The 16,124-nt window shown below is 50.2% G+C and overlaps 1 protein-coding gene across 1 annotated transcript; it reads right to left on the bottom strand.

The window, feature by feature from the left end:
- Positions 1-1,034: 1,034 nt before the first annotated feature.
- On the bottom strand, positions 1,035-16,027 carry COG7 (component of oligomeric golgi complex 7). Its single transcript, XM_040078684.2, has 17 exons — positions 15,757-16,027; positions 14,962-15,110; positions 14,357-14,473; positions 14,039-14,207; positions 12,969-13,051; positions 12,079-12,201; positions 10,542-10,740; positions 8,392-8,519; positions 7,885-8,039; positions 6,565-6,681; positions 5,989-6,054; positions 5,109-5,295; positions 4,007-4,147; positions 3,487-3,570; positions 3,052-3,166; positions 1,980-2,123; positions 1,035-1,377 (listed from the first exon to the last, which is right to left on the bottom strand). The coding sequence occupies exons 1-17, from the start codon at positions 15,920-15,922 to the stop codon at positions 1,211-1,213; spliced, it is 2,310 nt and encodes a 769-aa protein (XP_039934618.1). The 5' UTR covers positions 15,923-16,027; the 3' UTR covers positions 1,035-1,210.
- Between the last annotated feature and the right edge of the window lie 97 nt (positions 16,028-16,124).

The following is a 16,124-nucleotide window of genomic DNA, read 5'->3' as shown; positions in this document are numbered from 1 at the left end:
CTGTATGCAGTGTCATCCTTGGCAAAGGCCTCCAAAGGATTCAACAGTGAAAACCAGAACACACAGAGCACGCTGCTTAAAACATGGGGAATGCTGAGACCCAGGACCTGGGCATCTCCTCTCACATTCTCACCAACAGGTCACTGGGATGGGCAGCAGGTCCCAGGCTGCTCCCCCTGTCCTCATCCCTTCAGCCCCCGCTGGCTGCCAGCCCAGATCAACGGCAGCAGGCAAGAACCAGCCCCAAAACCCTCCCCAGCCAGGGCAGGGGAAGGGCGGGAGAGGCACGGCTGGTGAGCTTCACCCTCCTTACAGCAGGAGGGAAGGGAACAGAGTGTTCTCGGCAGGACAGGGACAGCTCACCATTCCAGTCACAGCTGGCTTATGAAAATGTCTGACATCTCATAAAAGTGGGAAGTGTCTCCCGTGCCTGCCTCCAGCTCTGTCCCAGCCCAGCTGTCCCCAGCCAGAGCCACAGCTGAGCAAAGGGCTTCCAGCTGCAGCAGCAGCGCAGCTGCTCGAGACTCAGCTGCCATTCGTGTTTTGGCACCTCCCTGTATCCCACCCCATCATCTCCTAGGAGAGCACATTAAGGCTAGATCAGCTGATCCACAAAAATCAGTATAACAAATGGTAATAAATTCTACAAGAAAGCACCACTTCCCTTAAATTCCATACAAACTTCATGGTTTTCAGTAGAACAGTGAAATTGCACCAGGAACAACCTACGAAACTGGTTTTATTCTCAGGGCTGAGCTCGATCAAGCCTCAACTGCCAACCCTTCCTGACCCTGGATTTATGACAGCCCTGAGCAGTGGCCACTGCCTACAGAGAGCCCCCTCTGTGCTGCTCCCACCCCACCACCTCAGACACAGTAAATTCTCTGAAAAAGCTGCCACAAAGCATGAACTCTACAGCACCTGGCAGAACATTTCCAGCACTCCTCAACCTACTCAGGGTCATCCAGAGTTTTTGGGAAATTTGGCTGTAGGACATCTTTCCTTATTTCTAAAGATGAAAAAATGGAACAAGCTTTTCCTAGACAAAGACATTTATTAAAAGTTAGTCTGAAATAAATTCCCTTAGTCCCCAAAGAAATGAAAACCAGGGTGAGGAGGTGAGTCCTTGAGCAGGGGCCAGTGGCAGGGAGGGCTCTGCTGAACCTTCAGGCCCCTCCTGGCAGCGATGGCAGGGGCAGGGAGGGCTGCTCTAACCCTCCAGGCCCCTCATGGCCGCGATGCCAGCGGCCATCCGGCGGGGCAGGCTCTTGGCAGCCTGGCGAAACTCCTCTGGCTTGGCCTTCAGCAGAGTTCCAATGTTCTGCAGCGCCCGCGACGGCTGGAGGCCCAGGGCATCCATCACATTTATCAGGTAATCTGCAACATTAAGGAAAAATTTGTATTTAACAGGCAATAGACGCCGTGAAATGAAAGATACAGGGAATCCTGTCCCTGAGAGCTCCTGCCCACAGGCAGCAGCAGTGGCTGGGCTCCACCAGGCAGGCGGGATCCCCGTGTGGTGCCAGAGCAGCCGGCGTGTGACGGAGCTGTGCCCAGGAGCTGTGCCCAGGAGCTGTGCCCAGGAGCTGTGCTCAGGAGCTGTGCCCAGGAGCTGTGCCCAGGAGCTGTGCCCAGGAGCTGTGCTCAGGAGCTGTGCCCAGGAGTTGTGCCCAGGAGCTGTGCCCAGGAGCCGTGCCCAGGAGCCGTGCCCAGGAGCTGTGCCCAGGAGCCGTGCCCAGGAGTTGTGCCCAGGAGCTGTGCCCAGGAGCCGTGCCCAGGAGCCGTGCCCAGGAGTTGTGCCCAGGAGCTGTGCCCAGGAGCTGTGCTCAGGAGCTGTGCCCAGGAGTTGTGCCCAGGAGCTGTGCCCAGGAGCCGTGCCCAGGAGCCGTGCCCAGGAGCCGTGCCCAGGAGCCGTGCCCAGGAGCTGTGCCCAGGAGCCGTGCCCAGGAGCCGTGCCCAGGAGCCGTGCCCGCGCTCACCGATGTCCGTGGCCAGCTGCTTGGTGGAGTGCGCTGTGAGCTGTGGGATCTGCAGGATGACCTCGCAGTACGTCTGCATGGTGGCCCTGGCGATGGAGCCCAGCCAGTAATCGGCCACGTTGTCCAGCTCGGGCAGCTCATCTCCTGCACAGACAGGCCCCGTTAGCTGCCAGCATCCCTGACCCGCCCGTGCCGGGTTTGTACAACACACAAACCTAACTGGTTAACAGCATCTGAAACGCTCCTTCCGCAGGACATCAGAGTTTATCAGCTGGTTTTGGATTAATCAAAGCAGCCATGCACTCTCCCTGTACTGCACACCACTGACATGAGCTCCAGTCCCCAAACACTGCCCTGGATTGCTCCCCAAAGTCACCTCCAAAGGGCTGATGTGATGGGTGACCTGCTGGGACAGGGCACTGCCTGCCACCTCCTACAGGATCCTCTTCCAGAAGCAGTTTGCAAACCACGGCAGTGACAAGGATTCACTAGAGTTTTTTATCCAGCCCTAAAGGCAGTCTGTGTTCATTAGTGTTTTGAAAATTACTGAGCCATTACAACATGTCAGCACTTCAAGGTGACATAACAGCAGTGCAAAAGCCTGAACTAGAGTGTATTTTTGGAAGGTTCCAAGCTCTATGCTTTCCTCACTGTCTGTGGAAATAACACCACCATAGAGAGATTTAGCCCAGCACACCAGGTACACTGCCCACCTGGAGGGAAAGGCTTTAGGTGCCTACTGCTGTCACCTGCAGCAGGAAGAGTGACACAGCAGGTAAGGCCAGCCCCTGCACATGAACAGGAGCCAAAACACAACTCTTCAGACCCCAAACCATCATTCTAATGAGCACCAAACTCACACAGACCAAGCCAAAGCTTCCAGTTTGAATGAAACCAAAAGTTTTACTCATTATTTAGAGGCTCTTCCTGGGTTTTACCACAGGATTATTGGAAGAAACAGCGTGATAGGAAAGGGATCTGCAAGGTTTTGTCACTGTAACACACCCCACCCATGTAATGTCAGGATGGGAAAGCTTCCCCCAGACACCCCAAGCCTCTGGTCTCTCCCTACCTTGCTCTGGGGGGTATGGCAGTTTTCCAGCATGTAATGCCAGCTCCAAAGCAGAATCCTCTTGAGTGACAAATGGCTCAAGGTGCAGAGGAAGCGACATAATGTACTGCCCAATCTAGAATAAAAGCACCAAAAGCTGAATCACTGAACAAATGTGAGGTAAGTCCTTTACTAGAGAAAAAGTCACCCGCAGTAAATACACCTGAAAGCAGAGAGCTGAGCCTGACAGCCACTCACTCACCTACAAATTGGCTCTTGTGCATCATTACACTTGGTACAAGAAACAGTTTTTCACAAGGTCAGAGAAACAGTCACTGAAACAATCATGGTAAGAAAGACCTGTACAGAGAACTGCTACTCCAAGCAAATCTTTGCTCTCTGGAGTGTTCCCAGAAATTTGTTTTCTACAGCAGAAAGACAGCTGAGTTCTCTTACATTGCTGATGTATTCCAGAGGGGTCAGGCTGAAGTTTGGCAGGTCATCTGTCAGGGTCTCACCAATGCCACCAGAACTCCAGCCCTGTAAGGCAGAAAGTGCAGCATGAACCAGTGACTTCCCAGAGCATGAAGCCTGTCAGTGTTTTAGAAAGGGGTGACCCAGCAACACGAACTGTGACTGCCCAAGGGATTCTAGGAAGCAGAACACAGATGGTGAGAAAACCGTACACCACGTTATCCCTCAGGCCCAAAACACCCACCCTTTTCTACCCAGCTCCCTGTGGGAAACATGCTCACACGGGTCAGAAAAGCAACACCTCAAACAGCCACCAGAGCCTTCAAACACCTGTGCTGCAAAGGCTGTGGGTGAGGGAAGGGAAACGCTGCCTGCAGCTCCTGGGAGAAATGCGGCAGCAGAGAGAACCATTCCGAGCAGGAGACAGAAAAGCGCTGCTGAGCCAAGGGATGCCCCAGGTAAGCCCTGCCTGCTGAGCTGAGCCCAGGCCCGCAGCGCCCACCTCCATCCTGGGAACCAGCAGCAGCTGCTGCTTGATGCGCAGGAACACCGAGTCGAAGGCCAGGTGATGCGACAGCTGGTTCAGGCGGCTCAGCGCCGCTCGCGGCGACGACAGCAGGTTGTGGTTACTGGTGCCTTTCTCCTGACACAGAAAAACATCGACATGCACAAGCCACTGAGGGGCCACAGAGGGGCTGTGTTAACACCCTGCAGAGGTTTTATGAGGCCCTCCTTGTGCCGCAGAGCTTTCCTCTGCGATGGCACAGCCTGTTCCCTTTGCAGTGACTTATTCCTTTTCTGTTCAAGACAGAAACTGCCACTGCTCCCTGGACTGCAGGGCAAGGAATCAGGATCACATTCCAGCCTCCCCAGGCTCTGGCACATGCTGGATACTGAAAAAGTTGCAGAGAAGATGCAAAGATGCAAAGCTGCCTTTTACTCAAAGGGCAAAACTGACGGCCTGCACGGAATTAAGTTCTACCTGAAGAGCACCTGTGGAACTGGACAGTTCAGTCAAGGTTTAAAGACAAACACATGACACTGAAGGTGGAACCACAAAAGTTGCAGGTAAACCAAGTGCAAAAGAAATCAAAACATTTTGAGGAAATAAAACTCATAACCTTGAATTCACTACTCCATGTGACCAATGGTGGCAAACATAACTCAGATTCATGAGAAGATAACTAAAGTCATTCTACCCTGTTCACAGATCCATGCATGAATGATCCTGCAGAATTCTGTTTCAGACTGGACAGGGCAGCAGAGAAAGCCTCAGAAGGTGGTGTGTGGGTCCAGAATTTGAGACGGCTCCAACACAACCTTCCCAACACTTGCTGAGATAAAATCTCCCTCACCTGAGCTGATAAGGGCATGTGCACAAAGCAGAGCCAGGATCTGGGGAGAGATGGAATGAGTCCAGACTTCCTGGGCTTGGACATTTCATCCCTCTGTGTATCAGTGTCTCTGTAGAACACAGCCGATGGAAAGGCTGCAGCCCAGCATGAGAAATCATTAGAGTGGAGGGGGAATCCAGGTGTCATCTACCCCATATGGGCCCAAGAGCACACTGAAATACAGGCAGGCTCTCCAGGCACCAGGGCTACCTTCAGAGTGTAAAGTGTTTCCATAAGGCTGGCATACTCGGATGGATTCTCCTTCAAGAGATAATTGTATTCCTGCCAGGGATTTTTTATGGAGCTCTTCTTTTCTGCTGAACTGGTGTCCTGAAAGCCAGAAAAACTGCAAGGGCTGTACGAGTCTGAGAGATACTTCCCAGCAGTAGACAAAATCCTGAAAACAAGTACACAAAAGTCACCAGCAGAATCCTCTGGCCTCAGCAGTCCTGTCCTCACGCTGGCCCAAGGACCAGCACCACCCTTGAGTGAGTTCAAGGGAGAGCATTCACCGATGGAGACTCCAATCGCAGCCAATCCTCTCATCCAGCTGCAGAAGTGCTGAGAGGACAGAGGGCTCTGTGCCCTGGGAACACGAGGGCAGCGGGGCCCCACCAAGCACTGCAGGCCGGGCTCTGCCCGAGTCACAGCGAGCATTCCAAGGAACCACAGGCAGAGCAGTGCACTGCTTACAACAAGGAGCAGCAAGACCTACGTCCTGCCTGTGCCTACACTCCTCAGGTTACAGGGAACCCATCAGGTAAGGCACACCCTACACTCCTTTCAGCACGTGATTCATGCCCCGTGTCACAAGGGTGAGGATCTTGCCAATTTGATCTGGTGGAAAATTCCTTCCTGACCCCCATCTGGCAGCCCATTGGTGCCCAGCCAGGAATCCAAGGAAATGGATTTTTGGGAACACGACTGAGTGGAGCAGTCTACGGCCCATCTCTGGCATGTCAAAGCATGGGGAAGGGGAATCAGTGGTGGCTTTCCCTCCATGGTCTCTGCAACCAAGGCAACTTGGGGTTTGTTTTCTTTCAACTTGGTTCCTATGCTGACAGCTCGAATTAAGGTCACCAGTGCTCACCTGTTGGCCAGCTGCTGCTCAAAGTCTCCACACCGATGAAGGAGTTCACCACAGATGGAAATTATCCTGGGAAAGAACAAGACAAAAACACACTGTGAGATTTGAGGCAGATAATGCCAGACTCCCCTCAGAGAACCCACCTCAGATCCATGTCAAGTAATTACAAAATGCCAAAAGCAAACCACAGCCCACACATGTGTCAAGAGTCACTCTGGTGATTAACTCTGCATCCATTTGATAGCACTGATTTTTTTTCCCAATGGCCTCATCCACATGCTACTTCTTGTCATTGTGGGGAAGGCCAGCTCAGTGTCACTGGGAAAAATTCTAAGAGCTGCTAATATTACAAGTGATACGAGATGCAGCCTTGCTCCAGGCAGGGTGGGGAGCCCCACAGCCCTCCCCGTGCCAGAAGCAACCCGAAACCCACGGCTGACACTGGTGCTCCCAGCAGCACAGCAAGCTCAGCCCCGTGCTCTGCACTGAGAATTGTGTAAACTGACCCCAAGTAGCTCCCTTTCAGCTTTGATACAAAAATCAGCTCTGAGCCAGACAAAGAAGAACCAAACCCTTTACCGGACAGAGTTTTGGAATGCAGTCCAGTCCTCCTGGAACAGGGAATCTGCCAGGACATCATCCAGTTTACACTTCTTCCGTATGGACTGCAGTGTGTTTGTGAAGTCAGATGTATACCTGCAGTGAGAAAAGGAGCAGGGAGAGGCACCAGCGTAAGAGAGCAGGCTGGAGAGCAGCACAGAGACTTGTCCTGTGATTTTCTCAGTCAGTGCTCTGCAAGGGCCAAACAAGAACCAGAAATAATAAACAGAGCACAGAAGAGACACCCTGGCTCCACTGCAAACAGGAGGATGTGAAGAACTGATCAGCCACAGCCCACTCAAGCCTAGACCAGAAGAGGAGTGTGAAAGATGCTGTGTGGCTGCCTCAGTTGGCTGCCTGTGGATTACCAGGAGCTCTCCCAGCCCCTGAGAAGGAAGGAGTAAGACATTTTAGTTACCTCTACATTGACCATCTCCTAGGAAAGACCAGGAAAAGTTTATATGGCTCCTGCTACTCCAACATCACTTGGCCCTTACTCCAGGAACATGGTGACAACAATCTCATGAATTTGTTTTCTCAGCTACTCCCCAGATGAGAACACGGATAAAAAGAAGAACATTCTGTTTTCTACACACCCCCATTTTCTTTTTAATAATGCCCATAAGCTGGAGGCAGGTACATTGCTCTGTAATTGCCTATAAAGAAGGTGAGATCAGAAAGTTGTGCTTTCCTCTTCCCCCTTCCCAAAGGGCAGCAACACCTGATTCATACCTTGTGAGCAGCTCTTTCAGTATCGTGAAGGAATAAGGAATAAATCAGTATAGGAATAGGAAAGTGATACTTTAAGACAAGAACTAAGAGTGAACCTCATTCCTGGGGTAGCTCACACTTACAGGCAGATCCTGAATGTGAGGTCATTTGTCTGTGATACTGTGACTGTGTATTAAACCAATAAGGTTGGAAAAGACCACCAGGATGATCAAGTTCAGACTGCAGACTTATTTCTCCACTGAGATCTACTTTTATCAGCCTAATTTGCCTTATTTTGTTTTGGGAAACATTTTCTCCTTCAAAAGTATTTATTAAAAATGAAAACTCTGCCCAACCAGAGCAGAAAACAGCCGGCAAGCCCTTGATTTAGCCATAACATCTTCCATTTTTCCTCTAGAAAACAGCCTGTGCTCGAATGAAGCAGCAAGAGGGATCCTGATGATTCATGGTACGCTCAGAGACACTTTCTGCTCTCAGCCATTTTCCATAAACTACCAAGTCCTTGGCCACAAGCTGCACGCTCACTACTCGCTCAGGATAAATGGAGCAGTACCTAAAGGCACTTACTTTGAGAACAGGGCCTTCAGGGCCCTCAGCAGCCCACACACCCCCAGGCCATCCGTGAGCTTGACGCAGTTGTCGATGGCTCCGGCCGCCAGAATGAAGAGTTTGTTGACTGAGTGGTTCAGTTCCTGGACACAATCAATCACTTCCCAATGCTCCTAAACAACAACAGTAACAACAAAGCTGAGCCTGACTCTTCTTCCAGGCAATAGAGAAAACACACCCTGTGTAACACAGGGCTCTCTGGTATCTTCCAGTCTTGTCAAACTCCTGAGGCAGAACCACGCTGGTGCTCCTCCTGCCCATGGACTGTAACAACTGCCAGGCTGCCAAACCCTGTGCTCACCTCGAGGGAAAACAGTTCTGCTAACAGCAGAGTCTTCTACAAATAAAAGGAAATACAACCCAAAAGCAGAGGGGGAAAGAGGGCAGTACCCATGACAAAGACCCCTGTGTTTAGTGGAAGCCTCAGCCTCTCCCTGGACAGCTGAGCAAAGACTGGTACATTACCAAGGGCACTGCACTGATCTGGATGAGGAGATTCTCTTCTTCCAGGTCTCCGTACTCGAGTTGATAGGGCTTGTACGGAGCATACACCACTTCCACCAGCTCCATCACTTTCACCAGGTTCTGCTCCTCTACAAAGAATCAGATGTTTAGTCTACAAAGAGATGAATATGCTACTAAAAGCCTCATTTCAAGCTACATGCAGCTCTTCCACTAGAGCATGCTGCCTGCACAGGCTTGGAATGCTGCCCAACAGCTTCAATCTCAAGTACACAGATTGTTATTTTTATTTTTTTTAGAAACAAGATCATTATCTCTACCTGCTTCCTAAAACCAAGATGTTCTACCTCAACAAGTGCCTCAGGAAAATTAACACTCACTGACCCAAAACAGCCTGGGTGACAAAAATCTATCAAACATTCCAACCCACAGCAGAAGAATTGAAACCATCTGAGAAGTGAAACACATTACTCCCACGGCGTCAAACAGGGGCAATCCTCATTTATCAGAAAGCCTGGCTCACACTTCAAATAATTGACACTAATTCAATTCAGTCAGCACTACTGTGCCAGTGTTCATCAGGCAGAGCTGAACATGAAGCACAGACTCAGCCTCTCAGTGCCATGCCTGAGCAGGGAGCTGCCAACCCAAACACAAAGCAGGGCTGAATGATTGTTGCTCAAATCAGAGCTGGACACCAGCTGCTCCCACAAAGCTCTGCCAAACTCAAATCTGCAGCAAACCAAAATTACTTTGAATCCTGGATATCATTGAAGACTTTCACACCCCGAGGACAGGAAAGCAACGGAGCAGTCTGTCCAAAGCCAGCACTGCCTCCGTGCTTGGACATTTTCGAGACCAGACTGAACAGTATCCCAAGCACCATGACCTCACAGCAGATCCTGCTTGGAGCAGCAGCCTGGGCCAGATCATCTTCCAAGGTCCCTTCCAAACGGAATTATCCTGTGAATCACAGCTGAGCCCTCCCCTCACATACACAAGCAGAAACTGGTTTGACTCTCCTCAGCTGAGTCACCTGGCCTTTCCATTCTTGAGATATTTCTTTTCTCAAACACCTTACCCCACACTAAAAGGGATGGAAATAAAGGCTTTTGGGGTTTTTAAACACACTCAGATAACAGTTCAACTGTGGTCTTCCTATTCCATCACCCTCTAGAATCTGGCATTATTTTTCCAAGTCCTTTTTAATGATTTCTATAATGAACCACAAATTAAGCTAGAAAATGACTGACATGTATGCAACCAGACAACAGACACAGTCACACTCCATGACATTGCCCAGCAATCACAATTTACAGGATCAAGAAAGAATCTGGGTTTAAACAGCTCAAGACAATGTTATGAGGAACCAAACACAGGAAGCACAGCATCAGGAATGCTCCATTAGCTTTAATTTTGGATTTTCCCACAGCCAGCCTTTGAAGCGGCCCCACCAAATTCATAAGGGTCTATAAATAGGCAGCAGCTCCAGTCAGGCGTAAACTTGTGCAAGCACAACACCTCACTGCTGTGTGGTTTGTGGGAATTACTCAGCAATCATGACCAAAATGACAAACATCCCAGAGAGGGGAAAGCACAGGGCAGATCTGGAAACAAACACTGAGGATGCTGCTGGGAAAAAACCACCAACAGCGCAGAAAAAACACTGGGCATTGTCTTTTGATTAAACCCTGAGCCAGCAGCAACAGAAAAACTACAAAATCAAATACAAGGCATCCAATGGATGCAGCCTTCAAGCAGGTTTTCTCTTGTTTAGTGAGGTGTGACAGTTCCAGGAAACTCCTCAACTTTTCTGCTTTGTGATCTCTCACAATGGGTCTCGCTGCCTCCCTGGAGACATTTCCTCGTCTGGGAGACAGAAGAAACAGTAAAGCTCGTAAAAGGAGAAGTGCTAAATGCTATTTACCCTGCAGAGCCAGCATGCTCAGGACAGGGCTGCTTTGGGAAATTCAGTGTTGTGTCAACAGCTCTGCTGAAGGATACACACACAAACACAAAGGTGCAAGCGCCGTGGAACCGGGCATTGCTTAGAACAGATAACTCCTCCCTCCACCGAAAACTCAACAGAAACCCCAGGGGGACTTTACAAAGGGGTCAGCACAGAATGGCAGAATCCAGCGCCAGAGCCTTACTCAGGTTTGGCAGCATGGCTACCTCCAGCCCCTTGGCAAAGTGGACGGTGGCATCGTGGAGCTCCAGCAGCTGGGTCAGCTTGGTGTCCTGGCCCGTCCTCTCCATGGCAGTGCTGAGACACACGGGGATGGAAGGCACCAGAGCTCCCAGAGTTTGAATCAACAGCACAGTCACGATCTCATGGGGGTTCTTGAAAACCTGCAGCAGCAGAACAGCTACTGGCAAAAGTACATTACCTGAGGGGAACACACAGCAGCAGAGAGCAGCAGGCAGCTTCCAAACCTCAAACACCTCACAAGGGGTGAAAAACCCAGCAGCAGTCTGCTAAGGCTGCAAGAGCCACGCTGACTTACACACGGGACAGCCTGACTGCAAGCCTAAGGCATATTTACTGTTGTGCTTTGAGTGAGAAACTAGAAGATAGGCACAGCTCAAAAACAATTCAGAAGAACACAGGCACTACAGTGACTCAAAACACACCTGGCAGAAGAGGGCATTTGAAACAGAGCACTCAGTTTACACAGGTGTGTTGGGAAACAACACGAATCAGTAAAATATGAAGAAACAGGACTGTATCACAAGCCAAATTACTGGTCAGATGGGCAGAAAGCAGTAGTGGGAAGGCTAGAAGGCCTGTAATCAGCTGAGAACCAGCCACACCACTAGCACAAAACTTTTTACAGCCTTCACTAACTTTTTCATCAGCTATTCTGCTCATTTGCTTTGAAAGCTGGGTTTCCCATCAAAAAGGTCCAAGATTTTCAGAAAGCAGAAGCAACACAGGAGACTGAGTGACACAAGCTGTGCCCCACGTGCCGTTTCTCACAATCCCCAGTTCAAAGAATATCTGCTAAAATGTAACCTGACATCTGACCTGTAAGTCACATCGAATCATTAGGCAGAAAAAATACATTTCAAGGAAACACTGAGCTCCTCTGCAACACAGGCCTTGCACTGACACTGGTTTTGTGACACGAAGATAAGAATCTCTTACCCTTCATGGATGAAAAACTCTTCAACAATATGAACTTATTTCTTCATTTTACCAAAGAACAAAATCTTTTTTTGATCCTACATTATTCTTGGCAGGGAAAACAAGCACACAGACTCCAAGGAGTGACAGCAGAAGCCCTCAGATATCTTACACAGAGCAACACACATCAGTCCAGCATGACCTTGAGGGCTTCCTCCAGGCCAAGTGATAAAGCAATTCAGGCATTTCAAATGTCTTGCAACAGAACGCATTTATAACACCGACAAATTAGTTTTAACTTAAGATACAGATGAAAGTGATAGAGCAGCTTTAATGTCAATAACACAGCAACCTTGCTGCTGGTGAAACACCACAGCTCAAACCCTGTCTGCAAGGGCTGGACAAGGAACAGTGAGTGGGTTGCAAATCCCACCCTGCATCCATCAGGCCCAGAGCGTAACTCAGGGCGAGCAGCCATGAGCTCCTCAGAGCTTTGTGAGAATTCAGAGGGTGCCCAAGCCTGTCCTCTTGGCCCCTGCAGCAGCATGAACATGTCACTGCACCTGTGCTGCCCACTGGAGCTGGGCGTGCCAGGTCCCCAGGAGGGTGTCGTACAGCTCGCTCAGCTGGCGATTCAAGCTCAAGTCGCTCTGGCAAAGCTCCTGCCACACGGCCACCAGCTGCACCTGGGGGGGAAGAGATCCATCTGAGAAGAAAAATGACAGGCCAAGGTCTTGCCTTTGTTGTGCCAAACCTGGCACTCCCCATGCACGGCACTTCTGCCAAAACAGGGGGCTCACCCTTGCTCCCCTCTCCACGTTTCAGCATAACACATAATTCAGCACCACAGAAGGAAAAGACTTTCAGCATGAAGCTTGAGGCTTCTTAGTGATTCGAAGATTTAATTAACATTGGTATTTTACTCATAAAATGAGATTGCAACTGATACCCCCACATAATAGTTGAAATACTTGGCAAGCCCCAGCCTTGAACTTAATCCTGAAAAGTCACAGTCATGTGAGAAATCTGAAGCTCAGGTTATGGCTACAGAACTGTCTGGAATTCCAACTTTTAATCTTACCTGAAAAGAGTTTACAGAAGTCAGCAGCTGGTAGGTTGCAGTAATAAAGTTACTGCTGACATAGCCACATCCACAGAAAGCAAAGCAAAGCCATGAGGCGGAGAGAAATGAAGCAGAACACACATATCCTGTGTCTGCCGCAGGAAGGGACACAAGGACCCGAATGGAGAATCACCCCTGCAGCACCGGGAGCAAGCGAAGCTGGTCAGAGCCAGCAGGAGAAGTGCAAGAAGGAAATACAGAGAGGAACAGGCGCCATCCCCCACCACAGCACAGCTGAGATCCGTGGGGCAGCAGCTCCCTCTGCAGTCAGAGCCCAGCAGGAATTCCCACTTTTATTCCTCAATGTGAAAATGATACCAAAACACTTACCTTGTGACACTTATAATAATAAGCAAGAAGCTGGGGCATCCGATCAATTTCAGTGAAGACTTTCACAAACATTCTTGCCTGATCTAAACGAAACAAAATAACAGCATCAAGATCAGCCTCAAAGCTGAGGGTGAGACATGAGTCTGAGCAAGAAATCCTCTTCTAAGGGATCAGGCACAATGGTCTACACAGAAAGAGACAAGTTCATCTCTCGTTTGCTTATCTTCTCAAACAGGAGCAGAACTGCCTGAAACCCACCCTCAAACAAGAGCAGGCAGGAGACACAAGCAACGAATTTAACTTCTTAACTAGCACATAGTATTAACACGTCCAGTATCAAAGCCAGATAAAGCCAGAGCATCTCCTAGAAGGAAATCATTACTTTCTAGGAATGAGCCAGCACTTACAAACCTAAAGCATACCAGACAAAGGCCTTGGCTTTGCTCTCACCCATCCTCAAAATGATCCCTGTGACAGACTCATGGCGCAGGTGCTCCTGCATAGACCTTAGGAACACAGGTTCCTCCAAAGTCTGGTTTGTACCCCACAGCCCCAGATCCCTCCAGGACCTCGAGGTGCACAAAGATGAGTGTCAACAACCAGAACAACTACTTTTCAGAAGCACTGACAGCAGCACAGGGAAGGAACAGCACAAAGAACTGTCCAAAAAGACAAATTTTCCAAGGAGAATTTATAAAGCTGCTTTTACAAAGCAGTAGGAAGTCAGAACGCTTGCAGACAAATTTCCTTCTTGATTACACCAATAACAAAATGATAACAGAAAACCAGGGCCCTTCTGCTTATTTGAGCAGCTCCTCCAACCCAAACATCCACATGACCCATAAAATCCTGTAATCTTCTTGTTTCCTGCAGTGGCCACAGGAACCCCAAACCACAGGAAAATCCAAGCAGCACTGGCCTACAGGCAGCTGCAGAGCCCAAAACATTCCAGAGCATCTGCTGCACCAGGACAAGCTCAGGACCCAGCACCAGGAGCCTCCAGGACCCAAACACTGTTTTAAACACAACAAACTCTGTGCTGACAGTAAATGACACCAGGAGCTACTGACCTACAGACTGGGAGTTAAAAGCAGCAACAATCTGAGGGCTGGCCATGGCCTCCAGCCGGTTCTTCAGTGCCTCCAGGTGCACACACTTCTCTGAGTAATCCGGAGTGTCCACCAGCATGGCCAGGCTGCTCTGCATGCTCGTCAGCTTGGCTGAGATCAGGGACACGTCCTGCCAGCAGGGAAAGCAGCCCGTTACCAAGGGTGACCTCAGACAGCATCAGCAGCAGGGACGTGCTTCACAGTCACTTCAAAATCCGGCTTTAAAACAAAGTTCCCTGAAAAGCTGGAGGCACAAAGACCAAATAATTCAGTGTTTACCTGTGTTTTAAGAGTCTCTTCAATATCTGCACTTAGTGTGCTCCATTTGTCTGCTTCCTGAAGTGATTCGGCAGCCAACTGCATCCTGGACTTCACTCGGTCAATCTCTACCAGGACCTGAAGGAAAAAACACAACATTATGTTCCCCACTGAAACAAAAAATGACTGTCACAGATCCTTGGGAGTTACCTTCTGCTTAAATTTTAAAAACAAAAAGCTATGAAAATATTATATTATCATAAGATGGAATGGTATGAAGGAGCTAGAAATGTAAAATCATCTTTCAAAGTCAAACAGCTTTGGTTAGTTTAGGTTAGTTTGAATTCTGGTCCAGTTCTTTTAGTATCCACGTCGCTGGAAATGCCCCGAACCCCAGGCAGAAACCAGTGTCCCCAGGCAGGTACCAGCAGCTCTGAACCGACACCGCAGCAGCTGCTCCTCAGGACACGCAGACTGCACAGGTCTGTGTCACACCCACCCTTCCACCATTAAGGTTAAAAGAGGTGGTTTTGTCTATCTTAAATCCATGAGATTATTTCATATTAACAACTCAGGAACCTTTAGAGTTTCAAAAGTTGCTGAAAAACACTAAGACAAGAACTGACCTGCATGGACTGAGCTGTGTCTTCTTCAAACTTCTTTATATCTTCTTTAACAAGGATCATCTGCTCCTTCAGGAATGTTGCCTCCTGTTTCAAGACTTCCACTTCCCGGAGGACTCTGGGCATGTTCTGGAGGGCCTGATGGCTTGTTTCTGCAGGAACACAGAGCAGTCAGTGAGGGGATGAGAGCCCTTGCAGGAACAGGTGGTCTTTCAATAATCTTATCTAGTCCTTAGTACTTGAAAAAAACTAACACAACAAAGCAAAACATCAAACAACAAATCTTCAGATGTATCTTTAAACTTTAAGTATGTATTTTATTATGGGATCATTTAGGTTTAAAAAAAGCCCTCTGAGACCATCAAGTCCAACTGTTCCCAACAGTCCAGTCCTGTTCTCCCAGCACTGCCACCACTAACTCCTGTCCCCAAGTGCCACATCCACACGGCTTTTTAATCCTTTCAGGGACTACCACACTGCCCTGGGCAGCCTGTGCCAGGGTTGGGCAATCTTTCTGGAGAAGAAATTTACCCCGTTATCCTGTCTAACCCAGTGCTGGCAGGAGCTGCTGTTTCCCAGCATTTAACGCAGATGTGTTGGTGAGTGACTCCGAGAGCCGAGATCCCTGTGTCTCGGGGAAGGCTGCCCGCGGTGGCCGGCACAGGTGTGCCTGTCGCGCCTCAGGAAGGTGCGGGTGTACGGCCAGCATGCCAGGAGCACACGGGCAGAGCTGAACCGGGGCCGCAAACCCGGGCCCGATGCGGCCCGACCCTTCCCCGCGGCGGCAGAGCCCCGCACCTTCCACGGCGTTGTTGACCTCCTGGATGAAGAGCTGCAGCTTCATCACCAGCGTGGCGGCGTGCGCGTCCACCTTGCCCGGGGCCTCCTGCTGCACGGCGCGGAACGCCGCGTTCACCCAGCCCTTCACCTCGAACTCGTCCGACAGGAACCGGGAGAAGTCCATCGCCGCGGGGGACAGCGGGGGGACAGCGGGGGCACAGCGGGGGCACAGCGGGGGCAGCCCGAGCGGCTGCGGCCCGGCCCCGCCGCGCACCCGGAAACGCTCGGCGATCCCGGGGCGGTCCCGGGGCGGTCCCGGGGCGGTCTCCGGGCTGTCTCGGGGCGGTTCCCGGGCTATCCCTGGGCTGTCTCCGGCCCAGAGCCGG

Source organism: Hirundo rustica, chromosome 15 (genome assembly GCF_015227805.2).
Source record: "Hirundo rustica isolate bHirRus1 chromosome 15, bHirRus1.pri.v3, whole genome shotgun sequence".
Taxonomy (NCBI): Eukaryota; Metazoa; Chordata; class Aves; order Passeriformes; family Hirundinidae; genus Hirundo; species Hirundo rustica.
The sequence above is the reverse complement of the archived record's forward strand: the minus strand, read 5'-3'. Positions and strand labels throughout refer to the sequence as shown.

Bases quoted from the DNA above. Each gene is read 5' to 3' on its own strand.
- COG7 (XM_040078684.2), bottom strand. From the start codon at position 15,922: ATGGACTTCTCCCGGTTCCTGTCGGACGAGTTCGAGGTGAAGGGCTGG. The intron at 13,052-14,038 runs GTCAGTAGCTCC...TGTTTCGTTTAG, and splicing joins TTTTAACTCCCAGTCTGTAG to ATCAGGCAAGAATGTTTGTG. The intron at 8,040-8,391 runs GTAATGTACCAG...GTTGTTGTTTAG, and splicing joins AGATCAGTGCAGTGCCCTTG to GAGCATTGGGAAGTGATTGA.